At 38.9% G+C, this 26,832-nt stretch overlaps 1 protein-coding gene across 3 annotated transcripts in view; it reads right to left on the minus strand.

Annotated features, from left to right (window-relative positions):
- Positions 1-26,832, minus strand: part of LOC102698455 (rap1 GTPase-activating protein 1) — a 183,947-nt gene that overhangs the window by 83,008 nt on the left and 74,107 nt on the right. For 2 of the 3 annotated variants that reach the window (XM_015336964.2, XM_015336958.2), the window contains exon 2: positions 12,375-12,410. Coding sequence is in view for 2 of the 3 variants with exons in the window: in XM_015336958.2 (XP_015192444.1) it covers positions 12,375-12,410 (36 nt within the window). In the remaining variant the exon portion in view is untranslated. Of the gene's footprint in view, positions 1-7,853; positions 9,746-12,374; positions 12,411-26,832 lie in introns of those variants that run through there. The other variant, XM_069184002.1, reaches the window with a different exon arrangement.

Consider the following 26,832-nt stretch of genomic DNA (forward strand, 5'->3'; position numbering starts at 1 on the left):
TGTGCATAATCCTAAGGCAGTACTTGTTAAAGAAGCCTGGACAGAACAAAATGCGTATAGAAAAGCATCCTAAAATGTTAATGTCCATCAAGGTACTTCAATTTGTTTTACTGGTAAAAATAAATTCTGAGAAGTCTCAGGCATCATCTAGCAGACAGTATATCCCATCTTTTCACAAATGTGTTGCCACCAAAGGATGGGAAAATAAAACAATGCTGAAGATTCAGCACAATCGTGTCTCAAACTAACCCTAAACTAAATCCCCTGAATTGTCTGACCTATACCAGTGGGTTTTGTAATGTGGGCAAAACTGATAGGAGTTCCCATTGATTGGGCATTACATAGAGTACATTTACAATTGGTTTTGTGCAAATGTACGTAGAATACATTTACACAAACGCAATTGGTTTGGGAGCAATTTTCTTTACAGTGAAAGCTGTGAGAAGGGATGAACTGCTCACCAGGCATGAAACCTTTCTATCATAATGGACATTTAGCATGCAGGAGATGTAGTCACCTCTCGCGTCTCATTGGAAACAGTGAATGGAATATGAATTCAGGCTCTTAATTTAATTTGGGGGAGGCTTGCTGTTCCCATAACAGAAAACCAACAATATTGTTCTACTGCAGTATTCTGGTTAATACACAGGTTTCCTGAAATTCTTATTTTGTAGAATTATCTCTTTCCATTTCACAAACTCCCAGCAGACCCTGAACATACAGCTGTTATAATCAGGACTCAGATTGGGAGGCATGAGTGTGGCAGATCAGGACAGGGCAGAAAGAACAGTAGTTTTAGCTGACCTGCCACTAGAGGCAGTTAAAGACCTCTGTTCTCTGCAAATTATTACTGTAGTATTTTTGTGATATGTTTGTGCATATTTTCACATAGGGCTAATTATGGTTTTGTTCTTTATATAAATAATAATAATACACTTACACTTATATAGCACTTATATATATTTTCTGGACACTCCACTCAAAGCGCTTTACGGGTAATGGGGATCCCCTCCACCACCACCAGTGTGCATGGCAGCCATAGTGCGCCAGAACGCTCCCCACACACCAGCTCTCAGTGGGGAGGAGAGCAGAGAGTAATGAAGCCAATTCATAGATGGGGATTATTAGGAGGCCATGATTGGTAAGGGCCAATGTGAAATTTGACCAGGACGCTGGGGTTACACCCCTACTCTTTTCGAGAAACGCCCTGGGATTTTTAATGACCACAGAGAGTCAGGACCTCGGTTTTACGTCTCATCCGAAGGACCCACGTGGACCACAGGGTGAGCGCCCCCTGCTGGCCCCACTAACACCTCTTCCAGCAGCAACCTCAGTTTTTCCCAGGAGGTCTCCCATCCAGGTACTGACCAGGCTCACACCTGCTTAGCTTCAGTGGGTTGCCAGTTGTGAGTTGCAGGGTGATATGGCTGCTGGCATAAAGGGTGTGCATACATGTAGTACTAGTGGTGGAAGGGTTGTAGTTGTTGAGTGAGTGTACTTTTGTTGAGACCCCCACTTCCCCCTAGAATTTCCATTACGATGACTAGGAACACTGTGCTGTAGGAAGTACTGTCCTTCAGATGATCCTGACTGCTTGGTCCTTAAAGATCCATTGGCACTTTACAGAATTGGGGTGTCAATCCCAGTGACCTGGCAAAAAGCCCACATTGCTTCTACAATTCTGTCTTCATAAAATTCCCTTAATTCATTTGTTAAAGCAATTCCTCACTTCTCTCCATAGTCAGTCTCTTGGCACGTAACGTATCACCAAGGATGGTACTGCTTTTCAGTGGTGGATGAAATGGGTCCCCTACTTCACAGTATGAAAGGTGCTTTGGAATCCTTTCGGATGAAAAGCGCTATATTTTAATGTAAAGAGTTATTCTACTCTTTCCAATAGAGAGCAAGTGGAACAAGCACTATTTTGTCAAATTTGCAATCTTTCGCTGTGACATGCTACAAAAAATAAAAGTTGAATCCAACAAATGTCCATGTATTTGCAAAATGTATTTACTTTTCTGTGCAATTATCTTACTTTAAGTGCTTCTAGTATTAGTTGTAGGTCAGCAGCAGCTTTATCGGGGACTAAACAGAGCTAAGTGTCTGGCTAATGGACTCAAGAGTTTTATAATGAAAGCCCATCGCATTAATCTCTCAGCCCCACTTGAAAGAGGGGAAGAAAAGCACTTAACCCTCACACAAGAGGCCCTAGCACCAACAAATTCTGACAACAGATTACCAGCTCAGGATTAGCAGAAATTAGTGCCTTTCTTTAAACAGTGAACACACAGAGGATTAGGCCATTTTAAAGTGAATGAAGTTTGTTTAAAAGGGTAAGAATGAAGCAAGTCTAAAATTCGGCACCATGAAGCAGTCTGGAAAGGACAGCAGCAGTCTCTGAGCAGGAGCGACATTGAAAACTGCACAAAACGTTAAATATTTTCACCAAAAATATAAAAGGCTTTGCTTTAAACTTACAAATTTGCCCAGATTTGAGTTTTGCTTCCCTTGCTACCACTAAATATTTACTCCTTAGACATCTTAGTTTTAGAATTTATTAACAAAGTGAAATGAGCTTTGTTTAAAACTATTGTAAATCTCTCAAACCAAAAATGCTTTGCATTCTCTGTCATATTTTAAACAGCTTTTTGCATTAGCCTATTAGCTTAGTACTTTCCTGGATTAGTCTGATGTTTGAAATGTCTGGATGTGTGAAAACATGCTCGCCTTGCATGAAGCAAGCAGTGAAATGTGAAATTGATGCAACCTCTGTACAGGCAAATAATACAACAATAAACATTAAAACAGTATTTCTCGGGTGAACGTGTTCCCACAATTCTACATCACAAACAACACCTGGGCTTGGACCCCAGAAATTTATTACAGATGAGCTGCCAGTGGGGCAGAAAACAATACAAGATAATGAAATAATGCATTAAACCTAACTCGCTGTTGTTCATTGGATTAATTTATCATTTCATTGCATATTGCAATTTCACTGACTCCCATCTGATAGATGTACAGTAAAAATGTTTACCAGCATCTAACAAACAGTCAGCAGAAGGAACTAGGGCTAAGGTGGCCTTGAAGGACATACCTGTATGGGACCAATATCCTGTGAGGGTAATGTTGAGGGTGTCATTAAACATGATACTGAATAAGTCGGAAATAATATGTTTTATTTCTTAAACACAAAAAAGGGAAAAAAAACTTGCATTGCAGAAAGCACCAAGCCATTTTCATTTTCCAGTTATAACTCTCAAAATCGTTACTCTGCATGTAGAATTACATTTAATACCTCTTAATATTTTCAGTGGCCTGACTGATAAAGGTTTTAATGGTCTGATGGTTTTGAATATTCTGTGTTAAACTCCATCACCACTGAATAAATTATTATCATGTGATAACGTTAATTCTGGTTTTCACATTCAAGTGTATTAAGTAGACAGGTGTGAGGCAACAACTAAGTCTCACTGGTTATAAAACTGACAGTTCTACCCATCTGAGAACAGGGTCAGTACAGCCCTGAACAACTGCATATCAGTCACCCACTTCTAAAACTACCGTAGATAAGAACAACTCCCCCTATCTAATATTAGAAATAACTACTGTATTTACTAGTAAACGTCACCGAACGAATACAGTTCAATAAACTCACACAGTCCAATACGTAGCTAAGTCAATGTACTATAACAGATTTAACCAAACAGATTTCTCTGTTTTATTAAATGCAATTGTTGCCCAACTTAATCCTTTCAATCACACTGTTGCTCTGTCTGTTTCCTCAAGACAACTGTCCCCTTTTTATCGTCTTGTGATTTAAAAATGCAAGGAGTGCTTTAAGAGCAACGAAGAGAAACTAGCAATGCAATTACTTCCAAAAAGCTTTCAATCGTCCATCAACAAAGAGTTAGTTCATTAAAGATGCTAATTGGCTGTAATGGAAAGAGATTACAAATGTACCCTGATTGCTAATGATATGATACCAACAGATAAAATTGCTAATGATGCCAACTGAGAAAGATCTGTCATGTCTCATATTATTCTTATTAGAGTATAATACAAAATTTATTTTTGGCATACTGTATCTTCAATTATATTTATTTTGTAATTGGCATGCAATCCTGGTAATAAAATTCACATTAGCATGACATTGATTTTGTAAATATTTTTATAAATACTGCTCTTCCAGACAGCACCTTTTGCACCTTATTTTACCATGTCAGGCACTGACTTCATCAGTTCACTTTCAGCTGTGACTATTGATGGTATGATATCATTGGTACTGTATGCTGATATTCAGCACAGATCTAGGTATAAATCAGGATCAATCAAGCCACTTACCCAAATGTTTGTTGAGTTCAATGGATCACAAATCCAGTCCTTGATTTCAATGCACTCAAGCTCTTAACTACTTAACAGAAATAATTATTCCATTAACTAACTAATGTAACTAACCTTATTCTCAAGTACTTAGATAATATTTTCCATTCCTGGCCTATTCCCAGCTGATCTCAGTGTTTGCAGGTTTTTGTTGTAGCTCTCAATTAAGGTGCATAATCAATGTCTTTTTGAATTTATAATTTAATTAACAATTACAATTTATTGATCCAAGCTCTAAAATAGTAAGAGATTTAAAACTATTACATTTCAGCAGTGTGTTCACAAGTCTATCTGCAAAATTAAGTAGCTGGCAATGACATCTAGGTAATGAAAATATTGGTTACGTTTTATGGGCTCAGCTGGATTGATAACTGGGGTCATATAGACAAGGATAAGATTGAAATCCCTGGCTTAGTGTCAGCTGAAGCTGGGCAGCCCTTTACAGTGTGCAAAGCCTTTGGAACATGCATATGATGATGCAGAGTACAAAGTGAATTCATAGTGCTTTAGGGTTCATGAAAATGACATGTTTTTTTTTCCAGCCAGCTTCCTGTCACATAAAGCAATGAGGGAAAACTAAGACATATTGCTTTGGATTGTGTTGCAAAGAAGCTTCAGACAAAGTCCAGGCCACTGGGAAGGAGAAAATCCAAAAACAGAAATATGCTAGACTCCACACTGTGAAAGAGTGCCCACATAGATATCAAAACTAATTACCATGATCAGCTGATTTATATTTTAGGGAAAAGCTGTAGTGGCTGGGAAGGACACAAAAATTAAACTTTGCAGGAAAGTAAGGCTAGATAAACTCGATCAGAGGAAAAGGGAGAGACACTGCAATTAATGCTCTAACTTGAAAATGGGCAACAGGTCCCAGTGAATTACTGGGTAAGAAAAGATATACAGTACTACACAAGTCTATTCATGTCATACAAAAAGTCAAAAAGTAAAAAAAATATAAAAAAGAGTAAAGTAAGATCTGTTTCTCAGTCTGTTTACAAACATTTAGACTTTAGTAAACTTAATTTTGCACACAGGGTGTTAACAACAACAAATGGCAATTTTACAAAACAGTATACAGTGAATTACTCTATAAACCTGCAGTGTAAAGATGAACATAAGAGTTTACAAAATAATATTTAATTTCATGATAGGAGTCTTCTTTACAAAACTTTGCTCCTGAAAATATTCCTAGCTTCTAATTTACAGAACATTTGGTGAGATGTTCTTAATGAAGCCAGCTCCCACAGATTTCTAATGCCTAAAAGCATTATTATATTCTTGAATGCTCTATACATAAAAAAGCTAGAGTCAAGCCTTGTGGCACTCCACCTGCAGAGTGCTTCTGAAAGTATTCATAACTTTGCATTTGCAAAACATTTGTTGAATGTTGTAAATGAAGCAAAGCTCTCACAGGTTTTCAGTCCCTAATAGCATTATTAATATTCTTTAATGCTCTGCGCCAGCAATTCATCATACATTACCTACAATCTAGACAGTCTGCTCAATTCTCATCAAGAAAGTTACAGTACATTGATCAGGTGCAGCAACAGCTATTATAGCCTTTAGTTAGAGCTAACAGATGTTATGGAACTTTGCAAACAGGATTTCATAATTTGTCAGCAATGTTTGGTTTAGACACAGGACAGTTTAAATAACATATCTTGTACTTAGAGTTTCTGATACCAGACTTATTCTTGCACAGCAGTCTGTTTCCTGAGGATACACCCTCCGAAGCAACTGCTGTAGCCAAGAATTTGAGTGGTGTGATATACAATCCAGGATATAAGGACCTCGGTCCATTGTACTGGTATAATGTGCTGCAGTCTTATCATTTATGTTTTGTGAGAACCACAGTACTTACCTGTCAGACTACACACATTCCCATTAGTAGTATACTAACCATCCTACAGTATATCCTTCATTGCAGTGCTATCCTGCAGTGTTTTAGTGGTGTGTCAGTGGTAACTTTTTTGTAGTGTGGTGGCAGTAGCAGAAATCAAATCTCAGGGTAGGTAGGTCATTTCCATATCTGAGCTACAGTGGCTCGTGAGGCCAAAGCTTTTCCTGGTTTCTGTGGCTTTAAGGGGAAAGAGAGTGAGCCTGCTCCATGGATGGGACACGGGTGCACTACAGTGATTGTTCCCAGCAATGCTGGTCCCCACTTACAGTATACGGCACGTTGGACTGGAGCTACTGGGGTAAAGTTCCTCACTCAAGGTACAACAAGTGTCTGCAGCAGGGTTTGAACCCCTAACTCACCAATAGACGGGTATGAGTCCATAGCCTTACCGGCTATGTTACACTGTCCCCAGTGCTTCAGTGTAAGAGGCTTTGTTTACAGAGTAAAAATGAATAAACAAAGCTCAATATTTCAAAATGAAAATTAAACACAGTGTGGAGGTAAAAGGTGATATAGTGGGAGGATGGGTGGCAAGTTGACAAAAACAAACCAGTCCTTCCTCATAAATGAAAATACTCATCCACAATCTCTCCATTAAACAAAAATACTCATCGTGTAATTCCTTTCTTATTCAACTCTCAACCAACCTTGATACACTCCACTGTATACACTTTAAAATAACGAGATCCTCCCTTTCAATTAACCCAAAACCAAAGATACCTGACAACACAATACAGTACAGTACACGCTTGATGGGGGAGACTCCATACCATGATTGCAGAGGTGATTTTCTCAAAACCCACAACATGTTTTACTTCTGTTAAGAGATCAATTTGGAATTCCTGCATATGAAATTAAGTTCAATTACAGTAAATGTAGGTTACATTTGGCTTTACTGTCAATATGTCTTTGAACAGTTCTCTAACTGTGTGCCATGGTGCACTGGTGTGTAGTAGGTGTGCCATGGATTCAGAAAAATCATGTTAAAAGGCTTTGACTGGGAATATGTGGAGGTCTTTCCTGCACTGGACCACACAGAAAACACTTATGTTCCCTGAAACAAGCCGACATTTCACTTGAAATTCCAGTCAAATACTGTAATTGTCATTACGATTGTAGTCTATGTAGTTTCTTTTAAATCAGTTGGTTTGCCCCAGAAGGTTTGGGACTTGAAAGGCGTGCTGCGAGCTGAAAAGGTTTGCAGGGCACCGTAGTGGCAAACCCCAGCGAACAGAGAACATAGAAAGCAACTTCAATAAGGAACCTAAAGAATCACATTATTTATATACTGCATACTTTATTAAAAGCAAAAACTTGACATGGGATGGCAAAAGAATTGAACCCGTCTAATGAAAACTAAGAGTAATATAGACAAAACTTTCAATGTTCTGTAGAAGGTTATGGAGCCTATCCCTTTACGAGATAAACGAGGATGTGTTGCCATATTAAATGATACACATTATAACTGATAGAATGTCTCTAAGCAGCTCATATCGCATATGAACCAAACCCACGAGTAGTTCAAATTAATCTTACATTTTGATTTTTAAGCGGAAATTGGACTCACCAGAATTTTTTGGGTCGGCCAATTCGAAAAGGAGAACAAGGCATGTTGAAAGAAACTTCTATTTGTCCTGTGAAAAGTCTCGGATCAGCCCAGAAGACTGCTTTCTCTTTCTGTATCGGAGAGACACCTCAGTCGGGTTCACCAAGACAAACGCTGCTTATTAAAAGAGGTCTCTTGCTGCAGCCTGCCTCTTTGCTGCAGTGATGGTCAGGCCAGCGTTCATCTTCAGGAAAATATGAGGCTTCTGTCTTGGCCTAATGCATTTAGTATACTATCACCTTATTATAAATCATTTTTACTGGTCCCACAGAAGTCTGTGAATTTTAGTACACAAGAAAACTAATTTGCCACTTTTCAGGAAAAAAACAACAACACAAACGACAGAAGGAAGACCTTGTTCCACTATGTCCGTATTGGCATAAAACGTTGTCAAGAAGTGGAATTTATGGGAGACAGCCCTGTTTATAAATGCCGTTTCAGTGATGAATACCAGCGGAGGAAGCGCAGCTTGTTAAAATATTTATCAGGCCATGTTGCACGATTGATTCCTGCTTGGTACGGGTGAAGGACACAGACGGAAACAGGACATGAAAAGAGGTTCCCTTCCAAAAAAAAAACACACAGAGATTCAGCGCGATAGATGCGCTGCGTGCTGAGAAAACCTTGTTTCAAGCAAAGAAAGGCAGAACCTTAACTGCTGATCAATAGAAATGAGCCAGGGATTTGAATAATCATCAGGTCGCTGATGCCTGCAGCACTTAGCGCTTCCTAGCAGGGAAAAAAAACAAACTTTCAAGAAACTCAATCCCACGCTATTGATTTATGTATAATCATTTTAGTTCATTGTGCTCAGCACAGCCCCAGCCTTACCTTAATGCCTGCATCACTAATCAACTCAATATGATTTACTGTGGCTATAGCCCCTGCTGTTTTAGATTTACAGGCACCTGCTTCTCCTATGACTATTTCCCTCAAAAAGTCACTGAAGAGCTCAGCTCTATTCATAGATTCTAATCAGAAATACGCCATAATCTCTGGCTTTATCTCTAAGGCATATACTGCAGTAGTAATAGGTAGCAGATTTGCAAACTTATAATTTGTTGTCTTCTGCTATGCAATACTAATACCTCTTAACAGCTCTGTCTCTTTTGTGCACAATGCACAGAACGAGGCATAACTTGTATTTGTCTCTAGTTCAATTCTTTCAGGTTCCTGCTGATTTCTATTAAATTTTATGAGTAAAATGTGATGGTATGCTACTCTTCTCCTGCGGTACACTGAAACCACTCAGAATTTGGCCGGCTACAGTCAAGCAAGGCTACACTCCACAAATGCTAATGAGATCATTAACATGACGATCACAAGAACACTGACTTTGGTTGTCGCAGCCCAACCTCTCCTGACAGAAAACTGCATTTCAGTCAGAATTTCAGGTCTTCCTGACCTCTCCCTTCGTGTGTATGGTTATAAATCTTGGCTCCACGCAAACCCTTTTTTTATTTTCAAAAGACAGCATCAGATCATACAGTGCATTACATCCCATCCGATCCAGACTGCTGCCAAATCCAAGAAGGGAAACGTTTCCACAGCCAGTGGGACTCGTCAGTATTCAGGCCTCTGGCGACAAGCAGTTTCTTCTTCAGTCCTGTCAACTTTTTTTCTGCGGCGGCGACTGTTTCTCTTCTGATCGGGCTGCAGAATTGATTGCGAGCATCGCTGCCAGGTGTTTTTTTTTTTTAAGACAGCCCAGTTCACTTCATACATCACACTGAAGCACGGCCCAGCTGGCCTGACCTCTGTGAATCGCAGTCATCCATCTGTGGAACTGGAGAGGTTCTGCTCCCTGACTGCTGAGCCAGAGAGGCTCTCTGCAGCTATTGGACACACAGGAAACTGCAAACTGTACCTGCATACGGCAGCTCACACACGACAACTACACTGCAAGGCTGTGCAATATTGTTAACAGTTGCCTTGGCAACAGAACGGGATTCAGCAGAGTATGCACAGTGTCCCTGAGTGCTCCTTCCTGCCCATTTCTTTCCATCTCTCCTTCTTATATGAGCTTTTTCACTCACTACCCTTTTCTGCTTCCTCACATTAAGTGTTGCGATTTGCAGATTCCAGACATTCGGTGAAAACAGCGAGAAGGAATACTCCACAAACCGTGAAGCCTTAGACAAAAGACTGCAGAGCAAGGCTGCAGTTTCTGACTAGATATTGGTGAGACTATGAAGCACCAGTGGCCAACACGAGTTCACAACTTTCAGCAGCCTAGTTTTGCATCTCAAACCACAACATTTGCAATTATAAAAATGCAGAAAGCCCACAACTAATAAGAATGATTAGGAGAATTTACTAAATGTGCTTCATGCAGACTAATAGACTTTGAAAACAGACCAGAAATGACAGGAAATCAGCAGATTTTAGGACAATGATATTCCTCATACTAATAATTTGAGTTTAGATTGTATCAGTTTTTATCTTTGTTTTGAAGTGTAAAGTGAATCTCACTGTTTGAGAAGATCATTTTCTGTTGTTACAGTATATTTCATTTTTATCTTTTGGCACGTTATCAGGTGCCAAAATTTGGAAACCATACAAAGTATTCAAAGCAAAATCTTTTACTCTTACCTAAAAAATACTGGATTTTAGTCATTTTTATTTACGCAACTCTACAGACATCTACAGAACAGCAGAAATACTCACTAGCAGCCTATGTCTTAGGATGTGTATTAGGATGAACAAATATTTGATAAAGTTAGAAAAGATACAGGTAGTTACCAACAAAAACTTGACATTTGACAACAAACCAGACATTTAACGTACTACTGAATAATCTTACTTAAAACAGAGAATCCCTATATCTGTTTAGCAACGAAAACTGTGAAAGCAAGACTATTTGATTCAAAGCCTTCCAGGCAGACTTGAGATCAGTCTCGTGCTTCAAGAAGGAAATGAAAAGAAAACAGGCTGCACAAAGCAGCTACTATTTATAACTTGTACAACCTTCTTTTGCAGCTCATATTTTACAGACTTAGTAATACCAACTTTGTGAAACAGTTTTGTCTGAAACGTGGAGTTAAATATTGTCAGCGTGCATGTTTTTATTGGTTTAAAACCAACATGTGGGGCCCTGCTAAAATTCGTTCATTCCAACTCACCCCATTCTCAATATCCCCTCCAGTGATTGTGAGATAAGCTTAGTCCAGGTTTGGTTAGAACTGTGTTGGTGCCTATTACTTTTGAATTGGACCATTTTTTTTCCGATTAAAGTAAACATTAACATAAGTGTCCATATGTTTAAAATAACTCACTCAACAATGAAAGAAATCCAATAGGTACCAACTGCTGAAAGAAAATGTCTATCTTCACATTGAAAATAAGCACCATAAAGTGTCTCACTAATTGAAAAAGAACAAAATAAGATTGTGTAAGACGTGAGCTCATGTTGTTTCAATTACAATGGAAGTCCACAACTACTGTTCTTTCCAAGCTCTGCCATACATACAGTATAATACTGAAAGAACACTGGGATGCAGATCTTTGCTTTCATTACCTCAATTAAGCGAATGATCGTAGTGTTACAGTAATACAACCTTATAATCCCAGTGTTACCAAACAGCAGGAGTTGACGTGTGATACAGCAGTTTACTGTGTGGAAGACTGAGTGAGAGGAACTCTTGAGAAGGGTCAAGACAGTGAGTTAAGTTTGCACCTAAGAGAAATTGGCGTCTTTCTGCAACTAAAGTTTGTGATTTTTCACACCCGTGTGTTTAATCAGAGAAATAAAACAAGATTGCAGGATGCCAAATGGCATGTTCCTGTCGTTTTCTTTGGGTTTGAAAGACTTATGACAGTGTCTTGTGCCCTGTGTGCTCCTTTGATATGTTAAAGTCTCGCCTACATTTAATGTATAAAAGGGAAAGTGTAACCTCAGTTAAGCAAGCATATTTACTGAGTGCTAGGGGAAACCCTGACTCTGTGCTATGCTCCCCTTCAGTTGACTGAATAAAAGATCTCTGTTTGTCAATCTCCTAACCTGAGTAAAGAGAACCTGTACAGTACTTTTTCAATTAATTTCACCAACATTTACAATGAAAAAAGATAATAGGCATCTTAGAATATCCTGACATTGGGTATATGAACATATAGTACCATTTAACAATGATTTTAATCAGTGAACCTCATTGCTGGTCCTAAAGAGCTAAAGGAACTGCCATTTTTCATTCCAACATGACTGCCTAATGACTTAATTTAATTAATAACCATCTAGCCCTTTTAGTAATTACTTGGCTTTAATTACCACAGCTTTCTTACTTTTACTCATTGGGGGACTGGATATCTCTATTAACACTTACAGGGCTGTGCAGGATCAGGAGAAAGGAGCACTGATTTTAATATACAGTATATAAAAATCTCAATTGCAATTTTTCACAAATTGAAGCAATGTGAACAAATACTTGTAAATCATGTTACTTGCATCTTATTGATTGAGGTCAACAGACTGAAGAAGGCACTCACCAGATACTTCTTGCCTTGGAAAAGGACTTGTCAACTCTGAAAAGACAAGAAGAGAGACATGGCTGTTTACATTAAATCACATTCCCCTCAAACCCTGTTTCTGCTGAATTGTTTCTCATACTGACACTTTTTGATGAAATCAAAAGAAGTGTGAGAATATTTTCAGATGCAGGATAATGTTGGGTTCATATTTTTGGAAACAAAACACAAAAGAATGAGAAGTGTTATAGCACTCAATGGTTTAATACAAAAAGTCAATGACTATCATAAAAATAACAGTACTGTACCTCTATAAGAAAGAAAATAACCTTATTTCCACAAACAAGCAGATACACAGGATTTTAAAACCTCATGCATATAAAATTCCAGTTAAAACAGCTCACAGCATGCAGTCTAAAACACAATAAAAGATTTCCAAAGCAAGTCCTGTACAAAATCAAAAACTACCATAGTCCTTACAATTACAATTGTACAATTGAAGTTTCGGGGACTTATTCTAATGTTTGTTTTATTAAGAAATGAAAAGTCACCACTTTAAATGAATAATTCATGTAAGAGATTCACATAGAGTATGTTTACATTCTGTTTAGACAAAAGATGTCTAGAAGTATACTCTTTTGTACGGGAGATGAGATTAGGTCTTTAATAAACATATCGCAGCCTTGGTATGGTGATAAAACAAGAGTTGGAAGTTCAGCATCAGTCTCTGAAAATGCATTATCAGCATGTTTTTGCTTTCTGTACTATTTTGTTCTTTACTTTGCCACAGGACGGAACATAAAACCCACCAGTGCAATTGTGGGAAATCAAACCGCCTCTAAAATTAGAGAAGCAGTACCCCTCAGCTCTTCTGATAACTCACCGAGAGCTCCATCTGTTTTGCCTGGATACCAGACAGTTATGTGAAGGGACACCGGCGCTCAAACCTGTGCCGTGGACACCACTTCCTTCCTACCTGAGGAGAGGCTAATTGGCATCTGTGGCGCTTCCTGACCGTCTGCTGCTCTTCACCCTGAGTGACCGCTGCCCTGGTTCCTCCCAGAGCTCGGCGACTCTATCTCTGTGCTCTGCTTGGCAATTCAGAGTTCACTTCCCCCAGCGGGTGCAAACTGGCGAGACCTGGACCTGCTGTCTCCCACCACCTGGGCTCTACCTGTCTGCACTGTGATGCTGCTGTTTAACGTCAATTTATTCCCTGATTTCCTGGACAGATCACTCTAACGGTTTCCAAGGCAACGCTAAGAAGAATGCACAACAGGGATAGCCACTAATGCTTTTTGAAATCCATTTCCTTACCTCTGTATTCCCAAAATAGGTATGCACACAAGTGCTGTGAGGACATTATTTCCACCCAGCCAATGGCAAACCCCATTCACTCAGGTACAACAGTGCAAGATTAAGAATACGCCAGCTACTCCTTATACCATATCTGTGAATGCATGTGGAGAATTGAATGAATCTGTGCATGTGAAAAAGAAACCAGTCCAGCAGAAAGACCAACTATACAGTATTTTTAAAGAGTGGAAAAACATAATTGAACTTCTAACCTCCCGACACTTTATAGTCAGAGATGTACAGTATACTGTAGGCTCCACTGCCATAATCAGTCCAGCAAGTGACACACGGAAACTAATCCATCTATGAAACCGTACATCAACAAAAACATAACTGTATAGACTTAAATACTGAAACCAATAACCAAAAGACAAATAATAAAACTATTAACCTTCTAACCTATAAATAATCTATTTTCACTTCACACTTCAACACATTGAACTTGGAGTCTTTTAGACACTGACAGGGATTCGGCTACAACAAAAGGTCTGTGTCCAGTTGTATATAATATCTCATCTCATCTCTTAAGTCAACTGCTTATCCAATTCAGGGTCATGGTGGCCCAGAGCCTATCCTGTGAAGCACAGGTTGCACGGAAACACAGGCAAGATACACCCTGGATGGGATGCCAGTCCATCACAGCGCACACAGACACACGGTTCACACAAGGGGCCAATTTACAGAAGCCAGTTAACCTACCAAGTGTATCTTTAGACTGCGGGAGGAGAACGGAGCACCCAGAGGAAACCTAGGTGACCATGAGTATAACATACAAACTCCACACAGATAGTGTCCCAGGTCCAGAACTGAATCCTGGGCCCCAGCACTGAGAGGCAGCAATGCTAACCCCTGCGCCACCTGTGTATACAGTAATATCTTTAGATCAACTGCAGAATTTGCCCTCCATCCTATTTAATTCAAAACCTTAGTGCCCTCAGCCTTGTGAATTCCTAGGGGGCATGCGGATGATTATATTCATGTTTCTGTTTAGAGTGCAGCGCAGCATCTCTAGTCAAGGAGAGTGGAGGTCAACAAGTGCCAGACAGCGGTGCACAGCTCTCTCTCATTTCTATTTCTGCAGATGCCTGGGAGAGCCGCAGAACCAGGCTGGCATGCAACTAACTAGCAAAAATATCACCAGAAACGATAATGGACCATTATGCACATCTGGTGACTAGAGAGGTAATGATTTAGGAATTCAGTTTAGCCATTTCTTATGGGATTCTGTGGAAGTATAGAAGCAAGGTCAACCAGGTACAGTAGCTGGATAGTTCACCCATTGTCTTACAACCCTTTGTGAAAGGAAGTGGCTCTCAGATTTAATTTGTTAAATTAACCACATGACTAATTTGTTAGCTTCCAACTGAGGGCGGTATTTCCACATTGAGAGAGGCAGTCTTCCAAAAAAACAATAATAGACTGCGTATTTGAAATAAAACATAGATGTATTCAGGTTTACATCGAAGTCTGAGATTTCCTCTACAGCATTTTTGATTTTGGAAATAAGGTGCTGGAAAATGGGTGGAATTTAATTAATTTAAAAAAGAATATAGTCTTGCTGCTCTCATCTTTAGAGAACAACTTGACCTCTTTAGTATTCCAGCCCTTCTGACAGGTGATAGTTTAAGTGTGTCCTGTTTTGTACCTTCCTGTGCTGCGCAATTCATAATTGAGTGCAGTATTGGCAGTTTTCATGTTAAAACTGGCCCCAAGACAGCAGATTTTCCCAGCTTTGCATTAGGCCACTTTTGCTACTTAGCAAAATACATCCACCAATTCGCTTGAGTCTGGAGTAATGATGAGAAAATTATATCCTAGGAGATTAAAGCAGCATGAAGCAAAACCTCATTTAAATCAACTTTACCTTTTGTTTCAGTAGCCCTAGGTAGATAATTTGGAGCTGCTCCTAATTAATGTGACATTCAGGTCTACAACAGCTCATGACCGCTGTGCACTGGGTCTCAGGAAATTCAATGGCATTTCAGTTACATTTGCAAACCTTTAAGCACTTCAGCTGTGAACTGACACTACTTGCTTCACAACACTTACAGTAAGTTTTGACAAATTAAAAGGAAAACTCTTTTGAGGGGCTACAACGAAACATTCAGGAGCAGCCATTTAATGTGCATGTCTCATTCACAATCCACACATGCCCTTTGCATATCACATTTACTGCTTCAGGAGTTTCAGTCCATTCCTTCAGGGACCAATTTCATAGGGTATGGTATTCGTTAAATAAAACACTTAAGTGTTCTTCTGTCGTGCCAATAGGCCCAGTCCTTTTGATGATGAGTTATTGCGCTTGTCTTTTAAGCCAATGGGTGGTGTATGAATCCATACTGGACATTACTCATGCTTCAGTATACAGTAAATACTTTCAAGGAATTCAAATTGTGGCTGAAGCAATTAGCATTTATAATTATAAATCCCAGGATGTAGGATTAGATGTTTTCCTGTTGCAATTGAACAACTGTATTTATACCTTCTTAAAAGTGATTTTCATTATTTGTTGTTTAGGAGTATAAAAATAAATTAATATATGCACTATGTTTCTTTGGTTAAGAGACCTAAGCTGATGATACACCAAAAATCTGCAGACATACAATTATATCTTTGCAAGCGGTTCTCCCCATATCTGTGTTGACAATACATGTCTCCTCATTTCACTCTGTGATTTTGCCCAAAGGGATACTTTAATGACTGAATAATGTTAATTAGAGCACAGCTTATGATTTAAAGACACTGACTTGTACTGTATTTCATTTCACCTGACATGTTTCAGAATGTATTGTGGAAATTGGGGTGTATGCTTGTGAAATATTTGTGAACACAGAGTAAAACAGATAGGGCATATATTTCCAGTGTTAAAGGATACTTTACACACAAATTCACCAGACTATGTTTCAGCTGGTTGAGGAAGCATCTCAAATGTTTTTAGCTACGCATTTCAGCAATTGGAAAGAAAAGAGTGAGATCAGGATGGCAGGAAACTGCTAAAACATTATGATTCATAGTTGGATATTCCAAACTGGAGGCTACACAAATAATTGGTGATTCTAAAAATAAAAACAGCAAAAATAGAGGAAATATACTTTAGTATCAAACCGGGGAGAAAACAAGAACAAAGTGAAAACTCTAAATACAATACAATTTATAAAATATTTCAATTTCCTTTTCATTATTCACAGTCCCTTGCTTCTCTTTGGGTACGTGAGCAGTGAACACATACGCATCTATAGTCAGGAAAGTTCTGAATCCTTGTTTCCTATGCAGTTACATTTGCTGGCTGGATAAGCAGCAACATGGAGGGATTATGTAGCTGCTGAGTCTTGCCATTACGCACTCTGCAAATTTATGTGCATTTAAATGAAGGAGGGTGGAGGTTTACCTTTTCAGCTGCAGAAACAATCCTGAGATGAATGTAATACATACAGATGAGACGAAAGTAAACAGTCCAATTTGCTTCATTTTGTGTTTTTTTTCCCCAAATCATTCACTTGCATGATAGCACTCCAAGGTGCAGAAATGTTTTACTACTAGTGAATTTACACAGAGACGAAAGCAATTGAAATTCAGACAGCATTACCCCATTTTCTAGACTGTGGCTTCATCACTGAGACTGCATTTGAATGATCTCTGTGCTCTTTCAGGGTTCTCCGTTTCCGAAGTTAAGAGTATATTTCCACAGTCTAGGGAGCAAGTAATCTAAATCCTTGTGCTCCTAGCCAGCAGCCTAGTGTCCATCTGGCAGTGCTTTTTTCCCCTCTTTGTGAGGCTACAATATAAACCGCAACTAGGCCCCCCTAAAAGATAGAAATAAGAAGGTTTTTTATCATACTTATAGTCCTTTTCTGATAAAAATGTGTTGGTGTTAAGTGTATTTATTCTGATAAATACACTGCTGGACAATTAAAATTTGGTAAGTATCCATTGTTCAGTTTTATTTCTGGCTGGGAAGAAATCTTTACTCCTAAATGGACTGTATAGCTGAAGTGTCCCTGTAAACGGCAGCCATTTTGGCTCGTCTGGGAAACAGGGGGCTGGGGCCTACACCTGGATGACCAGTAGAAAGGGAAAAAGATCCAGTAAGTGACTAAAAGAGTTCTATTTAAACAATTAATATTTGATTGTTTTAAGGACTAGTCCTGTCTCATTTTCAGGTAGGGAACAGTTTATTAAAGTGTAATAAGGTCTCTGATAAGGAATTAGGCTTTTTGTTTTGCTTTATTACCAGAAGGACTTTGTCGGCCTGCTGACAGGAAACTGAGACTTTATTAATCTGCCACCTGACACTGTCCTTAAGCCATTCCAGAAGACCCCAAAATCAGCGGCAGCCCTTGATTTCAAAAGCATTTCCCTATGCTGGCACTCAGATTGGTTTCACGTCCAGGGCTCCTGTTGGTGTGAAACAATCTGTGTCGGTCACGAGCAACCCACTGTCCTCCACAGAATGTATGGTCAACCCCGGTCAAGCAATATGAAAATGCATAATCAGTGGTTGATGAACAGCACAGCTAAAACATGTTTAGCATGGATATGTTCTAATGATTAAACGTCTGCAAAGAACTTCACCATTTTAAATTAACTACAGTAGGTCCAACCTGCTCGTTTGAACTGCAGAGTGAAAATTTCCAACTTACAGTACACTTCTGACAAAGTGGTAACCCTCAGGAACAACTGCTTTAATCTTACTAGCCTGATCTGTGAGCTGTTGATCTCCGAAAAAGCATCCTGAAGTTCACGTTACAGAAATAGAGACCCGGTTTTAGTTTATCCACTGGTAAAATTGTAAAAGGTATAACAGTTTGTGCTTGATTTAAGTTAATATTAAACAAAAAGTACATTGATTTTAAACAGAAAATTCATGATTTCACACCAAAAAAGCATGAAAAAGTGTTGAACTGAACAGATAAAAAGCATTCCATCTCCATGAAATATGCCTGTATTTCACAAATACTATGTACCCATCATACATACAGTACAACTGCAGGCAACTGATGATGAAATAAATTCTGCTCTATTCACAAACATTATCAAATGCAGAGTGAAATTCCATTAGGGACTGGTAAAGAAATAGTACAAAGTACTGGTCTTAGGTATTTCATTATTTTCGTATCAATAATGTGATCTCCAACAGGTTTTGCTCCTGCAGTATAAAAAATAAGCACTAAGCAAAGTAATCCGAGATCCTGGATCCTACAGCCTGACCTTAATTTTCCATTAATGTTATCATTCCAACATTGCTGACAATAGCAATCAGGGCAAAATAAAATCAAGCAAAAAATGCCCCCCCGTTTCTTAGGAGAAACGTCTGAAGACCTTCAGAAACCACACTACCTGACTGATTCAATATGTATACAAATTGAGATTTGTACACTGCATGCTTGTTTAAATAAAGGAAAGATATAGACGTGTATCCCTAAAGAGATGGCATCAATTATTGTCAACCAGAGCAATACTGCCGCAATTGATGCAAGAAGATGTGTGGAGTGTCTCATCTTCGGTAGCTTGGCAACTAATGGACAGAGCTATTTGAAATTAATCTCCCCCTGAATAAGATCTCTTGTGATAATTTGTCTGCGGGGAACCATGAAAAAAGCTCAGATATAATCAGTTAGTGGCCTGGACAGGAGATGCCACAACCTCCTTTAAGTAGTATAAAAAATTGTAGCTAATTCATTCAAGATGACTGTTAACACAGTTTAGGACTAAATGTGTTGTTTGTTTGTTTGTTTTTTCCATTCAAAGGATTCCTTCATAATAATTGAAATGAGTACTGCATATTAAAATTGATAGCTTTTAAATAGATACTATAGATAAAATGAATCATTCAAACTGGCAAGAAAATGTAGATACTTAAGACAATACAAATAAGATCAATTATGAGGTGTTTATGCTATCAATAACATTAAATGTTTTTACAAAAGAGAATCAATAGTATGTATAAGCTGAGTAAAGATGGACAGGACATCTGTCTTAGCAGAATGCTTAGTGCTGGCTCCTGGAGAGCGGAGCTTGTCTTAACACAGCCTGAACACTATCCTGACTCCTGGAGATGAGAGCTTGTCTTAATACAGCCTGAACCCTGTACTGGCTCCTGGAGAGGAGAGCTTGTCTTAACACAGCCCTGAACCCTGTACTGGCTCCTGGAGAGGAGAGCTTGTCCTTAGGCAGTAGATGGCACTGTGAGGCTGCATGCATAAATCACAGCAGGAACACAGCAAATTTGAACAAATGTGTTTGTGGTGACAGGTTGAAAAAAAATGGTAATAACAACATCCAATCAATTTTTATTAATATATTACCTTTCCTCCTGTCTCGTTAGGGTGACTTTTCCTTCTGCTTACCTTTCATTATTCTGTTAAATGTACAGCAGCTAATTAGGGAACAGTTTATTATAATCACAGCACCATGCAATACTATTTAACTTCCTTCTTACCATGCATCATATTATTCTTTCAGTTTATAGTGCTGAGAAGCCTGCCTGGCACACTGATGTACAGTGATTCCTGCAAAAATGGCAACTGAAAAGCCTTCCCCAGTCAATGGACAGCAGAGAGGAAATGTTAAACTACTATATGCTAAATACTACAGTATTTAGGGCTGATGCTCTGAATCTTCACAACTATCCTCCTCATATACATTGAACAAGCTGAGGCTGAGGAAGACTTCGTCTGGAAGTGGTAGTCAGCACGATAAACACACATACAGTAGGAACAGCCAAAAATAAAGGTTATATAATAAATAAAGGTTATGTCATAAAATATAAAAGAGAATTGCATAGGAAATAAAAGAAACAAGAAAAAATGCATAAAATCCACAGGACACTATAGCATTAGTGTTATACAATGAAGTACAGCACTAATGAAGCCAAACTAGAAAGATCAAGAGAAATCAGCTATTCTGGGTCTATTGTTGTTCTGCAGCCGACGTCATTATTCATTTTACAAGAGCATGTGAGTAAGTTACAGAACAAAAACAGAAGATGTGCAAAACATACAGTACTTAAACCTGTCAGTATGATGGAGCTTTGTGGTCAATGAATAACCATTAGTTAAATATATTCTGTGGGCTGTCATTTACTGTAATTATTACAGACTTGCAGAAAGACAACAAGGACTTAGTCTCCAAATCTTTGTTAGTTATTAAAACTTATTTACGGCGCTTCTGCTATAATTTGGGCTCTCTCATTTGCAAGCTACCCTAATAAAGCAAAAGCAGACCATTCCTTTCAATGCAATACACAGTTCTGATGGTTGAGTACACGTCCTAACTTTTATTTTGAATAATTTAAGTATCGAAAAACAAACTGCTTTGTTATACAGTACCTCTTTTTGTAGTATGTAAAATGATTTTGTGTAAAAATGTACCTTATGGTTCAGCAAGTCTTCCCACAGGGAACATTTCACAGATCTATTAATGCTATGAGCCATAACATACATTGTGTAACACTTAGGCCCCACTTGAGTTTTTCTGGTGGTATAGCAAGTTTATTTCAGAATGATTGTTTTTACTACAGGGTGGCAATGTCACACAGTAGTCAGCCCTGCTGGCTTGCAGCAATGAGGCCATGAGTTCAATCTCTGGGGTCCCATCTGTGTGGAGTTTCTATATTCTTCCCGTGTCCATGTGCATTTCCAAAGACCTACTGATAAGTTAACTGGGTTCTGGGAAAATTGGTACTGTGTGTTCGAGAGTCTGTGTGTGCCCAGAGGCAGAATGGCGCCCTGTTCTGGGCATATTTCACCCTGTGTCCGGGGCTTACTGGGATAGGTTTCGGCTACACCATGACCCTGTATTGGATAAAGCAGTTAGAAAATGGATGAATGTTTTTATTACAAAAAGTTTCAGTACTTACGTTTTACTGTATTTATAAGAAAGGGAGAAAAACAACTGCAAGAATGTCTTGAAAAGCCCTACTAAAAAGTGCTCTTGCTGAAGTACAGAACAGACACGTATGCTTGCTCTCTCCTAGACTACAGCTCTAAGGTCTGGCCTGAACAACAACCAGGGATCTGGAAGGAATGTCTTTAAGTCAGGTAATTAACTATGGAAACGCGAACTCCTGCATTCTCACCTGTAATAACACAGAGTGTCAGAAACACTCATACCAGTTGGCTCTGACAAATTGTGCTGCTTAACAATGACTGGTCATATTGAATTAATCAATGTACTCAATCAACCATTAAATCAGTCAACCACTGACATAACAGTCACACAAGATGATTTATCCTGGAGTCTATTTCCTCTAAAGCACAGAGACTCTGCCTTTTCCGGAGGAGAATGCCAAGATACTCCACTTTTTTAAGTTCATACAGCATTTAATCACTTTTTTAAAGTTTTTAAGTATATGCATAAACTTTTGAATGTTTCCATCAAGTGCTTTTTTGCCCAAATGCAATTCAGGTGTATGGAAAAAGAATGAGCTTGCAAAAAGCATTTGGATGATCTTGAAAAATATACAGTATTAAAATACAAAAAGTATTTTCAGACTCATAAGTTGAGATACAGTATATAGAGATTTACAGTATAACTTTGTAACTTAAATTGAATAAACAATTATGTTAAATGTATCTCACAGAGATCAATCAGTTGTGCTAGAAAAGATAAGGCTGTAGACAAGGGATTATTTTTCAAAAAAGCAGAGAGGATTTTTCCCATGTACTGTGGTTCCCTTCCCATTTCGGTGGTTACTCATGGTTGTTAAAAAATGCACTCTTGAATTTAAGGAACAAGCTCCTTTCAAATCATTTCCTCTTTCTCGTAAAACATCGTGCATTCTGTGAACAGAAACTTCTTCCAAATGTGAGAGATCCCACTGGCTTTGAAATGAGTAGGTAAATTTAGAGAAACAGACTTACAATTAATTTTGGCACCCTACGGTACATCTAAAATTAATAAAAATCACTATAGCGTCTGTATTACCATCTGTCATGTTGAAAGAACATTCAATAAACACATTAGTGGCATCACTTAAAAAATGTCTACATAACTGAAACTAATCAGACATCACCGAAGTATTGGGAGTTATATACAGTATCTCCACTTAGAGGTCTAATACATAACACACTGTGGCTCTGTGTTGGACAGCAAAAACCCAGATTACACCTAGATTACACAAAGAATCTTGCAGAATGTGATGTCATTCCTCCGTGAGATCTAGGCATGTCAATATCACGGGATCTACATAATCCACTTCCATACTCCTCAGGGAAAAGATGGCCTAACCACAGTGAATGGTTATAATGATAAGGCTGTGGGAAAATGATTTCACCCATACAACATCTGCATCACTTCCTGAAACTTACTGTACTCCACACTGCAATATCAATTCATTGTTGTTTGCTACTTATGAAAATGCCAAGCTACTTCAGAGCCTGTTGCATGTTAAAGGGCTCTCTTTTTCCTCCTCAGCAGGATGTAAACATGTGTTATAATAGTAACAGAGTCTGAAAAAAGAAGCAAGCAGCTGACAAAGAACGATCCGTTCATGCTCAATAAGCCCTGAAGCCCTCAAGCTTCCAATGGAGAAATAAGATAGTTACATCACTCTGAACCTGAAAACAATAAAATCTCTTGTTTATACAGGTCTTTAACTCTGGACCAGCCCTGGGTCGACAGAAAAGAAAAGAAGGAATTGCACCTCACAGAATTATCCCATCCAGTGTTTCAGATGCTCATTGTTTATAGGAAACTACCAGAAGGATTCTGAAAACACTTGGATGACTGAAAGAGTGAGAGAATATTGACTTACTGCATTATTGAAAAAATAAACTACATGGAAACTTTAACCACAATATTGAACAGCATTACATGGAACCCATCTCCCTCAGTATCATATAAAAAAAACAGGTTCTCCAAACGATGGCACTGATAATGTTATAGTTCTAGGGATTGGGGGCTGAATTGCATTACTTGTTTGAAACCCTTCTCATGTTCACGGGACATGCTGCGCCTACAAATAGCTGTCACTCTTATGAAGCAACAGCTGTTTTGTATCCAGAATCTAAAAGTTGTATCTGACCATCAATGAATCATGGGTGGCCTTCTGCACCTCTTGACAATTACTAATTTCACCGACCTCTGCTGACTCTCTTCTGCTCCATCACTCCTGAGATTATCTGAAGGGCGTTACTCCATGTGTAATTGACTGGAGTAGAAGCTTCCATTAAGCACGCACCATGCCTTCCATTAGCAGACTCCTTGAACTTTCCTAATCCCTCCATCATTGACTGACCTAGAGAAACTACACAGCACATCACTTACAGCTGCAGAAAATCCAGACTTTTATTGAGAGAAGTGTTTTTTTAGTAGCAGATGTACGTTGACATTTTTTTGAATAGCCATGGCTTAGGTAAAATCATTTTCCTGATTAACATTATCAACAGGAGTCTACTGACTGAGTCAACAGGACTAGTCTGAGTCACAGGCTAGTTACGTGTGTGACCACTACCGGTACCAGTACAAGCTATACCTCTGTGCTACAGGCTGGGCACCATGTTGCAGATGCTGTTTTGTGAGATTCTGTCCCAATCCTTTCATGCAGCCTGGACAAACATGTGCATGTTCACTGGGTTTTAAGGCCTTGATGTCACGCGTCATCCCAGCTTATCCTAAATTTTCAGCATTGCTGAAGTTTGGCAAACAGGACATCCATAGCATGACTATCAAATTCTAATTTCAGAAGACAGCTATATTTATACGCAGCCCGAGAATGTATGTTGTCATGATGATCCTATGGGAAGGTCAGCAAGTGAGATGGGTCAGGTTAAACTAATATATATTATTCTATCTGTACTACTGCATTCTCACTCTTGTCTATCAGGTTGATCTCCATAGAACCTAGATCCATTGCTAAAGAGGACCTGGCTCCACTACTGATAAGTCCATTTTAGTAACATAGCCCAGCCTCCAACATACTGGTGACATAAAAGGTGCTGTTCAGTTGATAAGCATAACATATTGATTCCTTTCTGTGGTTTAATTTCTTGATTTTCACAAGGCTTGACATTCAACAGGTTAAATCACCTCATCAACCGTGTCCAATCAATTATCTTATTTAGGTTACTAAGGGTTTATGCAACAAAGTCTCTTAAGTGTATCACAGTCAGTCTAAAAGCATTTGATCAATTTCCAAAGTAAGCAACTGATTAATGGGGCACAGTTGTTAGCGTTGCTGCCTCTCAGCGCCGTGGCCCTGGGTTCAGTCCCAGACTTGGGGTGCTGTCTTCCCATGTTCCAATGTTCATGTTGGTTCCTTATGGGTGTCCCAGTTTCCTCTCACAGTCCACATTAAACACAATCAAAAGTTTGAGGATGTTGATCACAGCCTACAGGCTTCATGTTGAAATCAGCCCCAAATTTCTGTCATTAAATTTACAACACTCCCACAGACGCAATGACGGTAAGCATACTCCCATCACTCATGCCCTCACCCTGCCACACACGATGCACCTCCAAACAGCCAAAGACAAAGTTGATGCTGCAGCAATGCTTGGCAAACCTCCTGACTGCGTATCAAAGCCGTCCTCCTTCTGTTATAGGACTAACACCTGCCGGGCTGTTCCTGAAGCGTGAGATTCGCACCTGCTTGACCATGTTGAGGCTAATTTTGGAACAAGCAGGGGAAGCCAGACAAGACCAAGAGAAGGCCTACCACAAAAAGCCACCCACCCTAGAGAGAGTTACACTGCCAAGAATTGACAACGCCTGGTTGGAAAAACTGGACCGCGGAGAGTGCTAAATGGAAGAAGAGTGGAGTGGTACATTTCAATGGTTATTCAATCAAAATTATTTGAGCACTCCTTGCTCATTTTATCTGTATAATTACAGGAACTGAGAAAATATTAACTTTGGCTCTGGAATTATTAGAGCTCTTTAAGTCTGGAGAAGAAGGCCACAGGAATGTCATAGAGAAACATGCATTGATGATTTGAATGTGTGTGGCACAGCACAGCACAGCACAGGCATGTTCCATTCTCATGAAGAACAGTGGCTGCTTTGAGGCACTGCTGGTGCTACAGTGGATATGGTACATTACATAGCAGCAGGAAATAAAATTAATTTTTGAACAGTTGGCATTGAACTGGAAGACTATAATACAGTTTTTACATCAAATATATCAATCACAGAGTTTCTAAAATGGGAATGATTCTTTAACCAATAAAAATAGATACAAAACATTTTATTGCTCTGCTGGTTACTGTCACCCAGAACAGAATGGGAAAGGTAGAGATTACACTGGAGGCACTTTCTGAATTGCCAGTGGGGTGAAAGGGAAAGTGAGAACAGATGTGATTGGAGCCGCTTGGAGGAAAGGAAAACCACAGGACTGCAAATTTAGAAAGCCTGTTCAGTGTCTCTCTCACCCACAGCAAGCGTAGGAGAGAGGCACTGCAGGGCTGCTCTCTGTGTGTGATCAGGCAAGAGTGGAATTCATTCAGACCTGCCCACAGTGTCTGTGATCCTGACTGTGAGGGGACAGGCAACAGCCTACAAAAGAGCTGGTTATGTTGATCGCAAAATGTTGATTTACGACCTTCAAATTTACGGTAAAGTTAATGTACTGTAATTGAGCACCCTGGTTTATAACAAAAGCTTTTGATCTTTGTATTAAGTACACACTATACTGGACCTGCAGGGTTTATCAAGCCAGTTTGGGCATCTGCAGAAGTACTCCAGCTGACAAATTTAAGAACACTAATTAATTAATTCCACATTTGAATGAAGTTAATATACAGTAATCATACATATGTACAGTAGTATCTAAATTATTAGATACTGTAAGTAGAATCCAATAATACTAACACTGCTACTGATAATAAAACTACTGTCATTAACTCTACTGTTACTACTATTAATAATATTATGTGTATTCGTTAACACTTAAAAATCATGGAAGTCTTACATATTTCACATGAAATAAATACACAGCGCTGAAATGCATTCTCTCATGCACAGGACATGGGGGATGTACAGCAATGTGAAATCTTTGTTGATATTCAGTATCATCCTTAATTCCTGAAGTAAGGAAAACCAAATAAATTAAGGTGGAATGGGGCTGGGTGAGAATACGGTCTACTGATATATATATATACCTGTAAATACTAACTCGGGGTTAGGT

Source organism: Lepisosteus oculatus, chromosome 25, assembly GCF_040954835.1.
Source record: "Lepisosteus oculatus isolate fLepOcu1 chromosome 25, fLepOcu1.hap2, whole genome shotgun sequence".
Lineage (NCBI taxonomy): Eukaryota > Metazoa > Chordata > Actinopteri > Semionotiformes > Lepisosteidae > Lepisosteus > Lepisosteus oculatus.